This window comes from Schistocerca cancellata, chromosome 4, assembly GCF_023864275.1.
Source record: "Schistocerca cancellata isolate TAMUIC-IGC-003103 chromosome 4, iqSchCanc2.1, whole genome shotgun sequence".
Taxonomy (NCBI): domain Eukaryota; kingdom Metazoa; phylum Arthropoda; class Insecta; order Orthoptera; family Acrididae; genus Schistocerca; species Schistocerca cancellata.
Window position 1 is genome coordinate 179,827,070 of NC_064629.1, and position 20,872 is coordinate 179,847,941.

Sequence of the window (20,872 nt, forward strand, 5' to 3'; positions counted from 1 at the left end):
TCCCAACCTACATAGGTAGGAATGATCATCAAAATAAAATAAGAGAAATCAGAGCTCGAACAGAAAGGTTTTGGTGTTCGTTTTTCCCGCGCGCTGTTCTGGAGTGGAATGGTAGAGAGATAGTTTGATTGTGGTTCGATGAACCCTCTGCCAGGCACTTAAATGTGAATTGCAGAGTAGTCATGTAGATGTAGATGTAGAAAATGTTGTCTTCGTAGCCAGCGGTTCATGTGGGCAGAGATGAACAACGGAGGCAACCGATTAAGTCTGTATTGTGGGTGATCAAACACTTCCCATCGAAAATGCTGCAGGAGTGTCTTCATTGCCCCTGCAGAAAGCGGTTGAAAATTGCTTTGAAGAAAGAAATGCATGACATTTATGTTATGTGGGCTGCATACCTTCAGGCGAAATACCTCATGAGATCCACATACTTGGCGGGAAACACTGTTGTTTTAGACATTTCTACGTGATCACTTTGCGCTCTGGACGGAAAAGAACGACTGAAGCGATCGACAGGGACAACTGAAACAATGCCGAACACATCTGTGCAGTTCCATCGGATTTTCACAGTGGTTTCAAATTCGCACCTAATCAGATCTTACTTTCCAAATATGCCTAGTACATTAATAACTTACTTTGCAACTACACTACTGGCAATTAAAATTGCTACACCAAGAAGAGATGCAGATGATAAACGGGTATTCATTAGACAAATATATTATACTAGCACTGACATGTGATTACATTTTCACGCAATTTGGGTGCATAGATCCTGAGAAATCAGTACCCAGAACAACCACCTCTGGCCGTAATAACGGCCTTGATACGCCTGGTCATTGAGTCAAGCAGAGCTTGGATGGCGTGTACAGGTACAGCAGCCCATGCAGCTTCAAAGCGATACCACAGTTCATCAAGAGTAGTGACTGGTGTATTGTGACGAGCCAGTAGCTCGGCCACCATTGACCAGATGTTTTCAATTGGTGAGAAATATGGAGAACGTGCTGGCCAGGGCAGCAGTCGAGCATTTTCTGTATCCAGAAAGGCCCATACAGGACCTGCAACATGCGGTCGTGCATTATGCTGCTGAAATGTAGAGTTTCGCAGGGATCGAATGAAGGGTAGAGCCACGAGTAGTAACACATCTGAAATGTAACGTCCACTGTTCAAAGTGCCGTCAATGCGAACGAGAGGTGACCGAGACGTGTAACCAATGGCACCCCGTACCATCACGCCGGGTGATACGCCAGTATGGCGATGACGAATACACGCTTCGAATGTGCGTTCACTTCGATGTCGCCAAACACGGATGCAACCAACATAATGCTGTAAACAGAACCTGGATTCATCCGAAATAATGACGTTTTGCCATTCGTGCACCCAGGTTCGTCGTTGAGAACACCATCGCAGGCGCTCCTGTCTGTGATGCAGCGTCAAGGGTAACCGCAGCCATGGTCTCCGAGCTGATAGTCCATGCTGCTGCAAACGTCGTCGAACTGTTCGTGCAGATGGTTGTTGTCTTGCAAACGTCCCCATCTGTTGACTCAGGGATCGAGACGTTGCTGCACGATCCGTTACAGCCATACGGATAAGATGCCTGTCATCTCGACTGCTAGCGATACGAGGCCGTTGGGATCCAGCACGGCGTTCCGTATTAGCCTCTTGAACCCACCGATTCCATTATATACTAACAGTCATTGGACTCGACCAACGCGAGCAACAATGTCGCGACACTAAAACCGCAATCGCGATAGGCTACAATCCGACCTTTATCAAAGTCGGAAACGTGATGGTACGCATTTCTCCTCCTTACACGAGGCATCACAACAACGTTTCACCAGGCAACGCCGGTGAACTGCTGTTGGTGTATGAGAAATCGGTTGGATTAATTCTTCATGTCAGCACGTTGTAGGTGTCGCCAATGGCGTCAACCTTATTTGAATGCTCTGAAAAGCTAATCATTTGCGTATCACAGCATTTTCTTCCTGTCGGTTAAATTTCGCGTCTGCAGCACGTCATCTTCGTTGTGTAGCATTTTTAATGGCCAGTAGTGTAATTTTGCTCCATAGAAAATGGTTCAAATGGCTTTGAGCACTATGGGACTTAACATCTGAGGTCGTCAGTCCCCTAGAACTTAGAACTACTTAAACCTAATTAACCTAAGGACATCACACACATCCATGCCCGAGGCAGGATTCGAACCTGCGACCGTAGCGGTCGCGCGGTTCCAGACTGAAGCGCCTAGTACCGTTCGGCCACACTGGCCGGTGGTTCCATAAATAAACTGACAGTTTTACACAGTACTGTGATTATTCACAAATGAAAATAACGTGAATACCTCCTCCGACTTCCACTCGGACTCCGACAAAGCGGTTGACTCTGAGTTCAATTTTGATAAAACGACCTGCTATAGTGGGAGCATGTAAGAAGGCATGTATGCGGTATGTTCTGCACAGAGTAAGACGGTGAATACTTTGCGTCCTCGATACTGTGATGTCTGTTCTTGTCCTACGTTTTATGCTCCAGGCGTCGTCTGTCCTGCGTAAAGATGGGGTGTGCGCCACATTAGCCAGTGTTTCTGCATGTGACTCTCCTGAGAAATTATTATACCCTCAAAAAATCCCCACTATTAATCGCTGCTAAACGTTTTATGTGCATCCCAAAGCGTACCCTACTATAGGCAATCGCAGCAGAGTGCCCCAATTAGATTTTGAATTACTGCATGCTGATCGAGAGGGAAGATATAAAATGGAGACGCGTAACAGCAAAAAAAAAAAAAAAAAAAAAAAAAAATCGAGATGACGTAGTGGTAAGTGCATCTGCTTAGTAAGCAGGAGACCTGGGTTTGAATCCTGGTCCGACACAAATTTTCAACTTGCCCCATTGAAATACCACTGGCACCCAGTGTCTTTAATTCCTTTGCGTCTCGATTCACAGTGGCAGCAGGATCAAACAGGGGTCTGTCGATACTTTTAGTGGAGACGCACAACAAACTCCAACTCTTACGGGAATCGGCGAGATGCCGTGGGTAATGAGGCTATTGAGCAGGGGCACTACATCAGTAGTGTGTGATATAAGTTGAGAATTTGGGTTTGAAGGGAGGCGTGCTAAATAGTCCGTGTGGTTGTGGCGACCACTGCGTCCGGATTGCGTAGTGTTCAGCGCATCTGCCTAGTAAGCAGGAAACCCGGTTTCGAATCCTGATCCGGAACAAATTTTCAACTTACCTCATTGAAATGAACCGATGCCCACTGGCAGCTAATGTCTTTAATTCCTTTGTGTCTCCATTCATTGTGGCTGTAGGATCAAAATGGTTTCTGTTCTTTCGTACATGTCAGAAAGTGCGGACACGACACGTATACAAATGCTAATGTTAGGAAGTCTTCCGTGAGCGCATTTGTCTGGAATTTAGTCTTTTACGGAAGTTAAATGTGGATAATAAGCAGTTCAGACAAGGGGAGAATAGAAACATTTGAAATGTGGTGCTTCAGATTAATGCTGAGGATCGGATGAGTAGACTGAATAACTAACGAGCAGATACTGAACGTAACTGAAGAAAAAAGGACTTTATGCTACTACCTGACAAAAAGATGAGACTGGTCGACGTGACAAACCATAAGGCACCGAGGCATTGTCAACTTAATAACGAAAGTTTGAAGTGTATAAATTGTAGAGGGAAACGGAGGTCGGAATACGGGGTTATCCGTAAGTACCTCCAGGGTATCAGAAGACGGCTACGCAAATCCTGAAAGACGTACAGAAAATAGACACGTATCGGTGGACACGGTTTTTAACTCGCATTACAGGTACTCGACAGGGCCACTGTTTGCACAGGGGGCGGAGGTACACATTCGCGCAATTCGTCGGCCCGGTGTCATCTGCCCGCTTTGAAAATCTGTTCGCCTGGTTGCGTATCTACAGGCGCCAACTAATTTGATGCGACAGTACCGACCGGACGATTTGTCTACACGCTCGCCCCATAGTTCTCTGCAACTAAGCTATGTTACTTATTACGAATCTAAACTCGGAGAGATGCCGTATCCACCGATACGTGTTTTTTCTCTGTATGTCTCGTAGTTCTCGTGCAGTCATCTTCGAAAATTCTAGAGGTGGATGTAGGTTGCTATTATGTCTGTATGCTCGTCAAATAAATGAAGTCTAGGAATCTACATCTTCATCCACATGCATACTCCGCAATCCACCATACGGTGCGTGGTGCAGGGTACCTCGTACCACAACTAGCATCTTGTCTCCCCGTTCCACTCCAAAACGGAACGAGGGAAAAATGACTGCCTATATGTTGATGGTGTTAGGACAGCAACCAGCCACAAATTTACTTTGAGTTCCTTTATTCAAAGGAAACCGCTACCGGTTTCGAATCGTTGCGATTAATCATCAGACGGTTTACATGTTTTCTTTCTGACATTTGATGTGTTTTTATAGATTAATTGTCCTAAAATATAAATAAAACATAATTACAAACACGCCACACACAGATGGTTGCGTTGCAGATTTTCGTTGCATGTGACTTACTTGAAACGTCGGTTTCGAGTGATTGTTTCCATGACGTTCATCCAATCGATGTAAATGCATTCCCACTGCATCCTCGTTGTTGCAGACGTAATAGTTCTCACTGTACACTTTAGATTTGTCGCTGAGATCATTCCAACCACGCACCACATGTTTTGGTACATACAAAGAGCTTACAAACATATGGGTGTCACAGATGCTATGATATATCGTAACATTTGGCGATGATGTCCTATGTTTGGAAAGGATCATATATTCTTTTACAAAACTGTAATGTCTTTTACATTAGTACAGAGAGATTGAATTTTTTAAAATTTGTTATTGCTAATTTAATTATAAAGTTTTTTATATATATTTAGAACTGTATAGGTAAAATAGTATATTATTTTATTACATTTGGCAGCATGAGAATTACAGTAACATATAAATTTTCTACTTGATCTGCAGATAGGTGTATTAATATTATTTGCTTTGGAGGCTGGAAAGTAATTTTTGGAAATTTTTCAGGAAAGGGGTGTTAGCCAACTCTGTTTGTTCGTTAAGGATATAGTCTGGGGTGCTGTTTTTGTGTGTGTGTATTTCTAATCCTTCTAATATATTCATAGTGGCTCCTTTTTCTGTTAGATGCAAAATCTTTAAGTTGTCCTCAATGTTTCCCACTGAATGGTTTTCTTCAGCAATATAGGCTGCAAATGCTGATTTGTTCAAGTTACCAAGTCTTAGAGCGTCAATATGTTCTTTGTATCTAATTTCAAAACTTCTGCCTGTCTGTCCAATGTAGAATTTTGGGCATGTATCACATTTGAGTTTGTATATTCCTGATTTACAGTAGGGACTCTTGGAGGTGTTTATGCCTCTGTACGAGCCCTAATCTCTCTTATCTTATCTTTGTGGCCTTTCCGTGAAATGTAAGTTGACGCCAGTAAAATTGTACTGCAGTCAGCCTTAAACACTGGTTCTCCAAATTTCCCCAGTAGCGATTCACGAAAAGAACGCCTCCTTTCCTCTAGAGACTCGCACCCGAGTTCCTGAAGCATTTCCGCGTAACACTCGCCTGATGATTAAACCTAGCAGTAACAAATCTAGCAGGCTGCCTCTGAATTGCTTCTATGTCCTCCCTCAATCCGACCTGATAGTGATCCCAAACGCTCGAGCAGTACTCAAAAATAGGTCGTATTAGTGTTCTGTAAGTGGTCTCCTTTACAGATGAACCACATCTTCCCAAAATTCTGCCAATGAACCGAAGACGACTATCCGCCTTCCCCACAACTGCCATAACATGCCTGTCCCACTTCATATCGCTCTGCAATGTTACGTCCAAATATTTAATCGACGTGACTGTGTCAAGCGCTACACTACTAATGCAGTAATCAAACATTACAGGATCTTTTTTCCTATTAATCTGCATTAATTTACATTTATCTATATTTAGAGTTAGCTGCCATTCTTTACACCAATCACAAATCCTGTCCAAGTCATCTTGTATCCTCCTACAGTCACTCAACGACGACACCTTCCCGTTCACCGCAGCATCATCAGCAAACAGCCGCACATTGCTATCCACCCTATCCAAAAGATCATTTATGTAGATAGAAAACAACAGCGGACCTACCACACTTCCCTGGGGCACTCCAGATGATACCCTCACCTCCGATGAACACTCACCATCGAGGACAACGTACTGGGTTCTATTACTTAAGAAGTCTTCGATCCACTCACATATTTGGGAACCAATCCCATATGCTCGTACCTTAGTCAGGAGTCTGCAGTGGGGCGCGAGTCAAACGCTTTCCGGAAGTCAAGGAATATGGCATCCGTCTGATACCCTTCATCCATGGTTCGCAAGATATCATGTGAAAAAACGGCGAGTTGCGTTTCGCAGGAGCGATGCTTTCTAAAGCCGTGCTGATGTGTGGACAGGAACTTCTCTGCCTCAAGGAAATTCATTAGATTCGAACCGAGAATATGTTCGAATCCTACGTACTCGGTTCGCTAGACACACAATTCAAACAAATCGATATAATGGGTTTTATTACAAAAAAGTAAATGAAAAAACTTTGACAATTACACAGATATGTCGCAAGCAAAGGGCGACATACAAAATAAGCAGTCTCTTCAGTATAACAACTCCCAAATCTATGTTGCATACAGTGTACAAGCGTAGTAACGAGCGTTGACGCTTCTATCCAAGTCGCTAGTCTTGAAGTTACTATTCAACTGGGGTGTCGCCAGGCGGTCGCGGCACTTATGTCTTTTTCACACAGGAGCCGCTGCTGACGCGTTGTCGTCCTGGAGAGGGGTCGGTCATTGTGCGATTGGCTGACGTCTTCTCACAGCCATCTCTTCTCCCGACTCGCGTGCCGGCGCTTGACTTTACGCCGTAATAGTTGCAGCACATCTACATCTACATTTATAGTCCGCAAGCCACCCAACGGTGTGTGGCGGAGGGCACTTTCCGTGCCACTGTCATTACCTCCCTATCCGGTTCCAGTCGCGTATCGTTCGCGGGAAGAACGACTACCGGAAATCCTCCGTGCGCGCTCGAATCTCTCTAATTTTACATTCGTGATCTCCTCGGGAGGTATAAGTCGGGGGAAGCAATATATTCGATACCTCATCCAGAAACGCACCCTATCGAAACCTGGACAGCAAGCTACACCGCGATGCAGAGCGCCTCTCTTGCAGAGTCTGCCACTTGAGTTTGCTAAACATCTCCGTAACGCTATCACGGTTACCAAATAACCCTGTGACGAAACGCACCGCTCTTCTTTGGATCTTCTCTATCTCCTCTGGCAACCCGACCTGGTACGGATCCCACACTGATGAGCAATACTCAAGTATAGGTCGAGCGAGTGTTTTGTAAGCCACCTCCTTTGTTGATGGACTACATTTGCTAAGGACTCTCCCAATGAATCTCAACCTGGCACCCGCCTTACTAACAATTAATTTTATATGATCATTCCACTTCAAATCGTTCCGTACGCATACTCCCAGATATTTTACAGAAGTAACTGCTACCAGTGTTTGTTCCGTTATCATATAATCATACAATAAAGGGTTCTTCTTTCTATGTATTCGCAATACATTACATTTGTCTATGTTAAGGGTCAGTTGCCACTCCCTGCACCAATTGCCTATCCGCTGCAGATCTTCCTGCATTTCGCTGCAATTTTCTAATGCTGCAACTTCTCTGTATACTACAGCATCATCCGCGAAAAGCCGCATGGAACTTCCGACACTATCTACTGGGTCATTTACGTATATTGTGAAAAGCAGTGATCCCATAACACTCACCGAGCGAGGTGGCGCAGTGGTTAGCACACTGGACTCGCATTCGGGAGGACGACGATTCAATCCCGCGTACGGCCATCCTGATTTAGGTTTCCCGTGGTTCAAATGGTTCAAATAACTCTGAGCACTATGGGACTTAACATCTATGGTCATCAGTCCCCTAGAACTTAGAACTACTTAAACCTAACTAACCTAAGGACATCACACAACAGCCAGTCATCACGAGGCAGAGAAAATCCCTGACGCCGCCGGGAATCGAACCCGGGAACACGGGCGTGGGAAGCGAGAACGCTACCGCACGACCACGAGCTGGGTTTTCCGTGATTTCCCCAAATCACTCCAGGCAAATGCCGGGATGGTTCCTCTGAATGGGCACGGCCGACTTCCTTCCCCGTCCTTCCCTAATCCAATGAGACCGATGACCTAGCTGTTTGGTCTCGTCCCCCAAACAACCAACCAACCATAACACTCCCCTGTGGCACGCCAGAGGTTACTTTAATGTCTGTAGACGTCTCTCCGTTGATAACAACATGCTGTGTTCTGTTTGCTACAAACTCTTCTGTCCAGCCACACAGCTGGTCTGATATTCCGTAGGCTCTGACTTTGTTTATTAGGCGACAGTGCGAAACTGTATCGAACGCCTTCCGGAAGTTGAGGAAAATTGCATCTACCTGGGAGCCTGTGTCTAATATTTTCTGGGTCTCATGAACAAATAAAGCGAGTTGGGTATCAGACGGTCGCTGTTTCCGGAATCCATATTGATTCCTACAGAGTAGATTCTGGATTTCCAGAAATGACGTGATACGCGAGCAAAAACCATGTTCTAAAATTCTACAGCAGATCTATGTCAGAGATATATGTCTATAGTTATGCGCATCTGCTCGACGACCCTTCTTGAAGACTGGGACTACCTGTGCTCTTTTCCAATCATTTGGAACCTTCCGTTCCTCTAGAGCAGGGCTTTCCAACCTTTTCAGCTGGTGGACCCCTTCTTCAGTCGAAAATCCATGGCGGACCCCTAGTCAGTCAAGAGCACAGTAACTTTAAATTTTAGAGTGAAACCCATGGGAACTGAAAGCTTCTTAATGCAAATTCCATGTTCCCATTGACACCCCCTCTCCCCCCCCCCCCCCCCTCATCAAAGTATCAATAGCCTTTGGTTTAGAGATGAATGAAAACAACTTGAAGGTCAAAAATCGACTTATGACATAGGTAGTGCACTGACAAAGTAAGTTTAACATTTAATGATGCCTGGGGCCGCATACGTACCAGCGAGCACTGTGATTGGTCGACAAAGCTCGCTCCGCGCATGCGTAAAAGGTCCCAGCGCATCCACCGCCATGAGCCGGCGCACAAATGACCCCCGTATTGTTGCGAAACAGTTGATCGGAGAAGCCGCATTCTCCGGCACTAATCTGTGTATTCGTTCTCACTTAGGAACCGCAAAGGCTGCTTGGGAATGCGACCTGAAGTAAAAGTACACATCTTTTTCACACGAAAGAAAAATAGTGACGAATTTGATTTTCACATTTTTATTCAATAATTTTACTCATTATTTTACACGATTTGGTGAAGGGTGACCGCGGACCCCCTAGAAAGAGCCGGCGGACCCCTAAGGGGTCCGCGGACCACACATTGGGGAGCCCTGCTCTAGAGACTTGCGGTACACGGCTGTTAGAAGGGGGGCAAGTTCTTTGGCGTACTCTGTGTAGAATCGAATTGGTATCCCGTCAGGCCCAGTGGACTTTCCTCTGTTGAGTGATTTCAGTTGCTTTTCTACTCCTCGGACACTAACTTCGATGTAGTTACGGAGAGAGTGCATAGTGCGTGTGTGTGGTGCCCAGGTGAGCGCGACGCCGCCCAGCCCGCCGCCGGTGGCGGAGTTCCCGGAGGAGGACGACTACGACGTGGAACCGTTCCGGCCCGGCCGGCCGGCCACGCCCGCCGCGTCGCAGCCCTCGCCGCCCCCGCCGCCGCCGCCCACGCTCGCGCTGAGTGACGCCGACGAGCCGTCGGCGACGCGCCGCCCCGCCTTCCGCCCCGTGGCCGCTCCGGAACCTCCCCGGCCCGCCTTCAGGTAAACACCGGCTGCCGTTTCCTCTGTTCTACTCTCGCGGTGAATGGCATGTGCACCACTTTTTCCAGCTCCGAACTGCACGTGCTTTCCGGTTCATATTGTAACCGTATACAATGAAGAGTCGTGCAGATGGCGCCTCAAATACACTACTGGCAATTAAAATTGCTACACCACAAAGATGACGTGCTACAGACGCGAGGAAAAAGATGCTGTGATATGCAAATAATTAGCTTTTCAGAGCATTCACACAAGGTTGGCGCCGGTGGCGACACCTACAACGTGCTGGCATGAGGAAAGTTTCCAACCGATTTCTCATACACAAACAGCAATTGACCGGCGTTGCCTGGTGAAACGTTGTTGTGATGCCTCGTGTAAAGGAGGAGAAATGCGTACCATCACGTTTCCGACTTTGATAAAGGTCGGATTGTAGCCTATCGCGATTGCGATTTATCGTATCGCGACATTGCTACTATCGTTGGTCGAGATCCAATGACTGTTAGCAAAATATGGAATCGGTGGGCTCAGGAGGGTAATGCGCAACGCCGTGCTGGATCCCTTCGGCCTCGTATCACAAGCATTCGAGATGACAGGCATCTTATCCGCATGGCTGTAACGGATCGTGCAGCCACGTCTCGGTCCCTGAGTCAACAGATGTGGACGTTTGCAAGACAACAACCATCTGCACGAACAGTTCGACGACGTTTGCAGCAGGATAGACTATCACCTTGGAGACCGTGGCTGCGGTTACCCTTTACGCTGCATCACAACAGGAGCGCCGGCGATGGTGTACTCAACAGCGAACCTGGGTGCACGAATGGCAAAACGTCATTTTTTTCGAATGAATCCAGGTTCTGTTTAGAGCGTTATGATGGCCGCGTCCATGTTTGGCGACGTCGTGGTGAACGCATATTGGAAGCGTGTATTCGCCATACTGGCGTATCACCTGGCGTGATGGTATGGGGTGCCATTGATTACACGTCTCGTTCACGTCTTGTTCGCATTGACGGCACTTTGAACAATGGACGCTATATTACAGATGTGTTACGACCCGTGGCTCTACCCTTCATTTGATCCCTGCGAAACCCTACATTTCAGCAGGATAATGCACGACCGCATGTTGCAGGTCCTGTACGGCCCTTTCTGGATACAGAAAATGTTCGACTGCTGCCCTGGCCAGCACATTCTCCAGATCTCTCACCAATTGAAAACATCTGGTCAATGGTGGCAGAGCAACTGGCTCGTCACAATACGTCAGTCACTACTCTTGATGAACTGTGGTATCATGTTGAAGCTGCATGGGCAGCTGTACCTGTACACGCCATCCAAGCTCTGCGTGACTCAATGTCCAGGCGTATCAAGGCCGTTGTTACGGCCAGAGGTGGTTGTTCTGGGTACTGATTTCTCAGCATCTATGCACCCAAATTGCGTGAAAATGTAACCACATGTCAGTTCTAGAATAATATATTCGTCCAATGAATACCTGTTTGTCATCTGACTTCCTTCTTGGTGTAGCACTTTTAATGGCCAGTAGTGTAATTAATGCTGCTTTCTAAAGTAGCAAAATTAATGAAAGTTCGCGGAGAAGTGGAGGCTGTAAAACTGGGCAAAATTAGTTCGAACGCTGATGATACAGTGTGTGATCAAAAGTATCCGGAACCCCCAAAAACATATATCTTTCATATTAGGTGCATTGTGCTACCGACTACTGCCAGGTACTCCATATCAGCCACCTCAGTAGTTATTAGACATGGTGAGGGACCAGAATGGGGCACTCTGCGGATCTCATGGACTTCGAACGTGGTCAGGTGATGGGGTGTCACTTGCGTCATACGTCTGCACGTGAGATTTCCACACTCCTAAACATCCCTAGGTCCACTGTTTCCGATGTGATAGTCAAGTGGAAACGTGGAGGGACACGTACAGCACAAAAGCGTACAGGCCGACGTCGTCTGTTGACTGGCAGAGACCGCCGGCAGTTGAAGGAGTCGTACGGTGTAACAGGCAGATATCAAATCAGACCATCTTACAGGAATTCCAAACTGCATCATGATCCACAGCAAGTACTATGACAGTTAGGCTGGAGGTGAGAAAACTTAGATTTCATGGTCGAGCGCCTGCTCATAAGCCATACATCACGCCGGTAAAGGCCAAACGACGCCTCGCTTAGTGTAAGGAGCGCAAACATTGGACGATTGAACAGTGGAAGAACGTTGTGTTGAGTGACGAATCACGGTACACAATGTGACGAACTGATGGCAGGGTGTGGGTGTGGCGAATACCCGGTAAACGTCATCTGCTAGGGTGTGTTGTGCCAACAGAAAATTTGGAGGCGGTGGTGTTATGGTGTGGTCGTGTTTTTCATAGAGGGGGCTTGCAGCCCTTCTTGTTTTGCGTGGCATTATCACAACACAGGCCTGCATTGATGTTTTAAGCACCTTTTCGCTTCCCACTGTTGAAGAGCAATTCGGGAATGGCGATTGCAACTTTCAACACGATCGAGCACCTGTTTATAATGGACGGCCTGTGGCGGAGTGGTTACTCGACAATAACAACCCTGTAATTGACTGGTCTGTACAGTGTCCTGACCTGAATCCTATAGAACACGTTTGGGATGTTTTGGAACGCCGACTTCGTACCAGGCCTCACCGACCGACATCGATACCCCTCCTCAGTGCAGCACTTCGTGAAGAGTGGGCTGCCACTCCCCAAGAAACCTTCCAGCGCCTAATTGAACGTATGCCTGCGAGAGTGGAAGCTGTCATCAAAGCTAATGTTGGGCCAGCACCTTACTGAATTCCAGCATTACCGATGGAGGACGCCACGAAATTGTAAGTTATTTTCAACCAGATGTCCGGATACTTTTGATCACATAGTGTAGTGCGAAATTAATAGGAAAAATGTTCCCAATGTCGCGCTGACATTACGCTGCCTGACATTAATGAAACAGAGAGTGACGATAATACTGTGTTAGATACAACATTGATTTGAAACATTCTGCGTGAAATGAAAAATTCAAGTAGTGAGATTGAGAATAAACCTCCAGATAAATAATCAAACAGGATGATACGCAGTACAGTGGCTTATCTGCATCTACATCTACATGAATACTCTGCAGATCACACTTCAGTGCCTGGCATTGGGTTCACGAACCACCTTCACAATAATTCTATATTATTCCAACCTCGTACAGAGCGCGGAAAAAACGAACGCCTGTATCTTTCCGTGCGAGCTCTGATTTCCCTTATTGTATTATGATGATCTTTTCTCTCTTTGTAGGTCGGCCTTAATAAAATATTTTCGCACTCGGAGAAGAAAATTGGTGATTTAAATTTCGTGAGAAGATTCCCCCGCAACGAAAACCGCCTTTGTTTTAATTATGTCCACCCCAAATCAAGTATCGTTTCACTGACATTCTCTCCCTATTTCGATAATACAAACTTGCCACCTTTCTTTGAACTATCTCGACGAACTCCGTCAATCCTATCTGCTAAGGATCCCACACCGTGTTGCAGTATTCTAAAAGACGACGGACAAGCGTAATGTAGGCAATCTCTTTAGTAGAACTGTTACATTTTCTAAGTGTCTTGCCAATAAAACGCAGTCTTTGGTAGCCTTCCCCACTATATTTTCTATGTGTTGCTTCCAATTTAAGTTGTATCACGAGGTCCCGGCTTCAATTCCCGGCCGGGTTGGGGATTTTCTCTTCCCAGGGATTGGTTGTTTGTGTTGTCCTCATCATTTTATCATCATTCGTGAAAGTGTCTAGATTGGACTGTGTACAGGTTTGGACTGTATACGAACGCTGATGACCACGCAGTTGAGTGCCTCACAAATCAAACATCATCATCCAATTAAAGTTCTCCATAATTGTAATTCCTAGGTATTTAGCTGCATTTACGGGCTTTAGGTTTGATTGATTTATTGTGTAACCGAAGTTTAACGGATTCCTTTTAGCACTCACGTGGATGACCTCACACTTTACATTATTTAGGGTCAACTTCCAATTTTTGCACCATTCAGATATCTTTTCTAAATCGTTTTGAATTTTTTTTATCTTCTGATTAGTTTACTAGGCGATAAACGACAGCATCATCTGCAAACAACCTAAGACGGCTACTCAGTTTGCCTTCTAAATCGTTTATATAGATAAGGAACAGCAAAGGGTCTATAACACTACCTTGTGGAACGTCAGAAACCACATCTGTTTTACTCGATAACTTTCCGTCAAGGGCTAGGAACTGTGACCTCTCTCACAGGAAATCACGAATCCAGTCACATAACTGAGACGATATTCCATAAGCACGCAATTTCACTACAAGCCGCTTGTGTGGTACTGTGTCGAAAGCCTTCTCAAAATCTAGAAATACGGAATAAATTTGAAATCCCTTGTCAATAGCACTCAACGCTTCATGTGAGTAAAGAGCTAGTTGTGTTTCACAAGAACAATGTTCTCTAAATCCATGTTGACTGTGTGTCAATAGCCGGCCGCTGTGGCCGAGTGGTTCTAGGCGCTTCAGTCGGGAACCGCGCTGCTGCTACGGTCGCAGGTTCGAATAGGTTCGAATCCTGCCTCGGGCATGGATGTGTGTGATGTCCTTAGGTTAGTTAGGTTTAAGTAGGTCTAAGTCTAGGGGCTGATGACCTCACATGTTAAGTCCCATAGTGCTTAGAGCCATGTGAACCATTTTTTTTGTGTCAATAGACCGGTCTCTTCGAAGTAATTCATAATGTTCGAACACAATGTATGTTACACAATCTTGCTGCATGCCGACGTTAATAATATGGGACTGTTCAAAAATGGTTCAAATGGCTCTGAGCACTATGGGACTCAACTGCTGAGGTCATTAGTCCCCTAGAACTTAGAACTAGGTAAACCTAACTAACCTAAGGACATCACAAACATCCATGCCCGAGGCAGGATTCGAACCTGCGACCGTAGCGGTCTTGCGGTTCCAGACTGCAGCGCCTTTAACCGCACGGCCACTTTGGCCGGCTATGGGACTGTAATTTAGTGGATTGCTCCTCCTACCTTTCCTGAATATTGGTGTGACCTGTGCAACTTTCCAGTCTTGGGTTACGGATCTTTCGCTGAGCGATCTGTTGAATATGATTGTTAAGTGTGGAAGTACTGTATCAGCATACTCCGAAAGAAACCTAAGTGGTATATAGGTTAGACCGGAAGACTTGATTTTGTTAAGCGATTTAAGTTTCTTCACTACTTCGAGGATATTTACTTCTACGTTACTCATGTTGGCAGCTGTTCTTGGTTCGAATTCTGGAATATTTACTTCATCTTCTTTGGTGAAGGAATTGGAAGGCTGTGTTTAGCAACTCTGCTTTGGCAGCGCTGTCGTCTATAGTACTTCCACTGCTATAGCGCAGAGAAGGCACTGATTGTGTCTTGCCGCTAGCATACTTCACATACGACCAGAATCTCTTTGGATTTTCTGCCGCGTTTCACGACAAAGTTACGATGTGGAAGCTGTTATAAGCATCTCTCACTGAAGTCCGCGCTAAATTTCGAGCTTCTGTAAAAGATCGCCAATCTTGCAGATTTTGCGTCCGTTTAAATCTGGCATGTTATTTTTTCGTTGTTTCTGCAACAGTGTTCTGACCCGTTTCGTGTACCAAGGAGGATTAGCTCCGCGTTTGCTAGTTTATTTGGTTTAAATCTCTCAACTGCTTCCGAAACTATTTCTTTGAATTCAAGCCACGTCTTGTCTACACTTACATTGTTAATTTGGAATGAGTGGCGATTGTCTTTCAGGAAGGCATCAAGTGAAATTTTATCTGCTTTTTTGAATAGGTATATTTTTCGTTTATTTTTGGAGGATTTGGTAGTTACAATATACAGTCTCGCTACGACAACTCTGTGTTCACTAATCCCTGTATCCATTTTGATGCTAGTTATTAGCTCAGGATTATTTGTTGATATGAGGCCAAGTGTGTGTTTACAACCGTTTGCTATTCACGTGGGTTCATCAACTAACTGCTCGAAATAATTTTCAGATAATGCGTTTAGCACAATTTCAGATGATGTTTTATGCGTCCCTCCGGAATTAAACATGTATTTTCGCCAACATATCGAGGGTAAATTAAAGTCACCACCAACTATAACGGTGTGAGTCAGGTACGTGTTTGAAATTAAACCCAAGTTTTCTTTGAACCTTTCAGCAATTGTATCATCTGAATTGGGAGGTCGGTAAAAGGATCCAATTACTGTTTCATTCCCGTTGCCAAGAATGACTTCTGCCCATATTAACTCATAGCAACTATCAACGTAAATTTCGCGTCAACATGAACTACTTCTAACAGCAACCCTTATAAGTATATTATAATCTGCCGAGGGAAATTAATGATACTGGACCAGAACACTGTCACCAAAGAGTGGTATCTATCAGAATTCGTGTAAGAGAAAATGAGACTTCAACTGATAGTCGAAGACAAATTGGCGCATCGCAATCGTTTTATGAGCACATAAAGACGGAATCTAATATAGTCGATATTCCACTTGTGAGAAAAATAGGCGCGGCTGGAATTATAATTAACCTATAAAGAAGGAGGTATTTGTATATTAAACCTATTTCCTTTGAACACTAATTTTTAGTTGTTCTGGAACTGACTAAAGAAATATAGTAGGATTATATTGTATGTTGAAACAGCGAGCAATTATAGACTGTAATAAAATAACAGTGACAAGATTGGCCAATGGTGAAAAAATCTGTAAGCAATTTAATGGAATAAAGGAAGTGGGTGACCTGCAGTACACACAATTGCCAAACAAATTACGTTGCCTACTTGTAACAGTTTAGGTAATAGGACAGAGTGCTGTCATGTACGAGACCAGAACGGGTTTAACCACTCAGACAAAGGGTTTGTAGAGATCACAGAACCTATTTTTGATATATCCTCACAAGAAACAGAAAATCTGTACAATATTTTAATAGAAAATATAGAGATTTTGTCTGACTAACCAGGCCTATTCCATAACCCATACATATTATAAAAATGGATCTGTGCATGTAAGTATATTTGTAAACATGTATGTATGTTCCACATCTCCTGTCGCACAACTGGACCGATTTCAACAAAACTTGGTATACACGTCACTTAATGACTGGAAAAAACTTGTGCTTGTTAGATACAATATACGTCCTAGGTAGAGATCCTAGTTTAAGTCCCAGATAGTTTCACTATTCTAACCTCTAACAACTATTAATCGTAGCTTATTCTACTCTAGAGAGGGGAGAAACAATAGCATCTTCTAGAGGGGTCACCTTTTACCAGGGTTGTCTTAGCGCAGTGAATCTTGCCTAGAACTGTTTCTGTGTCGATGTTCCTTTAAGGAGATTACCAAACTCTGTTTGCTATTACGATTCTAGGCTTGTTTTAGTACGACCCATAAAATTGGTTTCTTTAGTAAAATTCCACTTCTTTGAGTAATGACACTTAGCTGTTCGGCAACAAAGCTACCTGCCAGCCATCTTAACAAAACATTCTTTTTCTTCAGCAAGTTAAGACAATGCCTTTTGGTGTACAGAACAGGAGCAGAAAAGTTAACTGCTGGAATGGTAAGGGCATTTATGAAATTCTGAAATGAAATTACATAGGAACGGCAACACACATTTTAACCTGCCGTTTAGGATGACAAACATTGTTAAGCGTGAGTATTACCAGTGTTAAATTCCCAAGCTGTCAGCTTACAGTGACCTTCCATCACACGCGATACAGACAAACAAAAAGATCTGTGGCATCTTTTTAATGTTAGTGACTTGACTCGAGACAAAAAAAAAGTTTCAGTCATCAAACAACTTTAAATAGGACTTAACAACCACCGCTGTTACTGCTGTAACAATAAGTTAAGAGAGGTATCACGTTATGAGTTAGAGTAAAGAGCTGCTGGCAAACAGGACCCTGGACGTATTTTTAATTTGACAGGCGTAATCAGTAGTGAACTTGTAATCATACATGTCTCAGGAAAGTGTAATAAAACTATTGCTACTGGTTTTGTTACATGTAGCGACACAATGTTAGAAGCTTCTGGAGAAGTTTCCTACTGATGTGATTTTTTCGGTGGGACGTTGTGCCATCAGTAAATTAGTAAATTGAAGTAAAACGCATATGATAAATGCTTGCTGGAAAGACGTACAGAAGGAAATTCTTTGATATACTGTTGTGCCTCTGATACGGTTTAAACTATCGCTGATAAACGTTGGAATTACCCCAAAGCGACCAAAACATTTATGGGTATTCTACCACAACAGTATGCTGGAGAACCCGATTTTTAGTATAAACCTCTGTCTCTAACTCTAGCAGAAAATGTATAGATTTTCCAGTTGTATGTAAAGCACACCAGCGGAAAGACACAATCAATACTCTCATTGCACGATAAAAATGGTAATGTTATGAATGACAGTGCCACTAAAGCAGAGTTACTAAACAGAATTTTCCGAAATTTCTTCACATAGAAAACTTAAGTATACATTCCTGAATTTGAATCAAGAATAACTGGCAACATGAGCAACTTAGAAATAGATATCCTCGGTGCATCGAAACAGCTTAAATCACTTAATAAAGCCAAGACCTCCGGTCCAGATTATGTACCAGTCAGGTTCCTTTCAGAGAATGCTGATGTAATAGCTCCATACTTAGGAATCATATACAACCACTCGCCCGAAGAAAGTTCCGAACCTAAAGATTGGTTCAAATGGTTCAAATGTGTCTGAGCACTATGGGACTTAGCAGCTGTGGTCATCAGTCCCCTAGAACTTAGAACTACTTAAACCTAACTAACCTAAGGACATCACACACATCCATGCCCGAGGCAGGATTCGAACCTGCGACCGTAGCAGTCGCGCGGTTCCGGACTGCGCGCCTAGAACCGCGAGACCACCGCGGCCGGCCCTAAAGATTGGTAAGTTGCACATGTCACACCAATATCCAAGAAAGAACATGAGAGTAATCGCCTGAATTACAGACCCATATCGCTAACGTCAATTTGCAACACGATTTTGGAACATATACGGCGTTTGAACATTACAGGTTACCTTGAAGAAAATGGTTTATCGACAAACAGCCAACACAGATTTAGAAAACATAGTTCTCGTGAAACTCAACTAGTTCCTTATTCTCACGAAATGATAGTTGCTATCGACAGGGTATGTAAATGTAGTAGTAGTAGCCTTATTCATCCGTAGATCTCTTTTTACAAGGATATAGGACATGTCAACGTATTTACAAATTTAGATCAATTAAAATAAGCTAATTCGTATACACATATATTTACAGACTTCTAGTTAGAGACAATCACTGGATTTACTCCTGGAATAAAATTCTTTTGTTACAAATAACTTATTAAATAATGTAATGCCGCACTGTTCACTCATATCTCACTATCAATCACTGCACACACTATACACACATTGTTTCACAGCACTTCACTCACTATACATACACACGCACACACACACACACACACACACACACACACACACACACACACACACACACAAACTGGTGATCTCTTGGCCGTTTTCTGTACCGCAACTTCCCATTTGCTATACTGAAAAACTGAGTCAGCATCCCTCCATAATGAGCGAGATGGTGAGCTCAGAAAGAGGAAGAGGTGTTAGTATTGTGCTACGCATAGCTTGGGAGTAAGTATTTCTAAAAAGGAAAAAAGAAGGATAAACATAAAGTGAAGATCTTATGTGGAATGTTGGTTATTTTATAATCGTTATTTTTATTATTACTATTATTATTATTATTCTTATTCTTCTTCTTCTTCTTTCGATTTCGGCCATCTTTGGACCACGTTCAACAATTCACTTGCCCGGCTTTTTGATCTTTTTTTCTCTCTTCCCAATATTTCCTCATCATTTTCGAGTGGTTCCTCCTCCGCTCTTCCGACCATTTCCTGTTATTATTCTTTAGTTTCGTTTCTTCTGGAAAACACTTAATTTCGTTCACTATTTGTCTAAACTTTTTCCTGTCCCTGATTGACTCACGGGTGACATTAAAATAGGCCAAATCCTTTTTCACCATCTGTATCCATTTATTGTTGGTTTTATCGTTCCTGTTACTATGTTCAAACACTTTTCTTGTTAGTCTGTTTCCATCCATCCTCGACAGGTGACCATAAAACGTTAGTCTGCGTTTACGCATTGCCTCACTCACTTTCTCAATAGTTTTGTATATTTCCTTATTACTCTTTAGCTTGTACTCTTCCCCAATCTTTCTCGGTCCTAATATTTTTCTCAAAATTTTCCTTTCTTTCTTTTCCATGTTTTCTATTTCCCCCTTTTTGTTAAGAGTTAGGCACTCCGATGCATACAGGCATTCTGGTCTAATGACAGTTTTATAATGTCTTAATTTAGCTTGAATCGAAATGTTTTTTTTTTATATATGTCTTTGGTTTTTTGAAAAGCAAATTCCATTTTCCTTGCTCTCGCCTGGTTTGCACTCTTGTCTAAACCATTCACTTGAATTATTTCACCTAAATACTTAAATTTTTCTACTCTCTTAATATTGCCGTATTTAGTAATAAGATTTTTCTTGTTATTTCTATGATTAGACATATACACGGTTTTTTCAAATGAAATCTGCAGTCCAGCTCTGGCCGAAACTTCTTGTAGTTTCTCCAAGTAGTTCTGAGCTATTTCTTCGTTTTCTGTAATTATTGCCAGATCGTCTGCAAAAGCTAAACAGTCCACTTCTATTTTTTCTTTTTTTGTTCCAATTCTGATGTCATTCTTGGTGCCTTTGAGTTCTTCTTTCCATATTCTCAATATCTTTTCCAGTACGCAGTTGAAGAGGATTGGGGATAAACCATCACCTTGTCTAACACCTGTTTTAATTTCGAACTTCCTTGAAATTTCACCCATAAATTTAACTTTGGCCTTACTGTTTGTTAGCGTCTGTTTGATAATTTGAATTGTTTTCTTATCGACCCCAAATTCTTCCAATACTTTCAGTAAT

The 20,872-nt window shown here is 43.6% G+C and overlaps 1 protein-coding gene across 1 annotated transcript in view; it reads left to right on the plus strand.

Annotated features, from left to right (window-relative positions):
* LOC126184569 (uncharacterized) overlaps positions 1-20,872 on the plus strand; it is a 296,048-nt gene that overhangs the window by 229,964 nt on the left and 45,212 nt on the right. Inside the window, exon 3 of the mRNA XM_049926997.1 lies at positions 9,663-9,895. Coding sequence (XP_049782954.1) covers positions 9,663-9,895 — 233 coding nt within the window. The remainder of the gene's footprint in view (positions 1-9,662; positions 9,896-20,872) is intronic.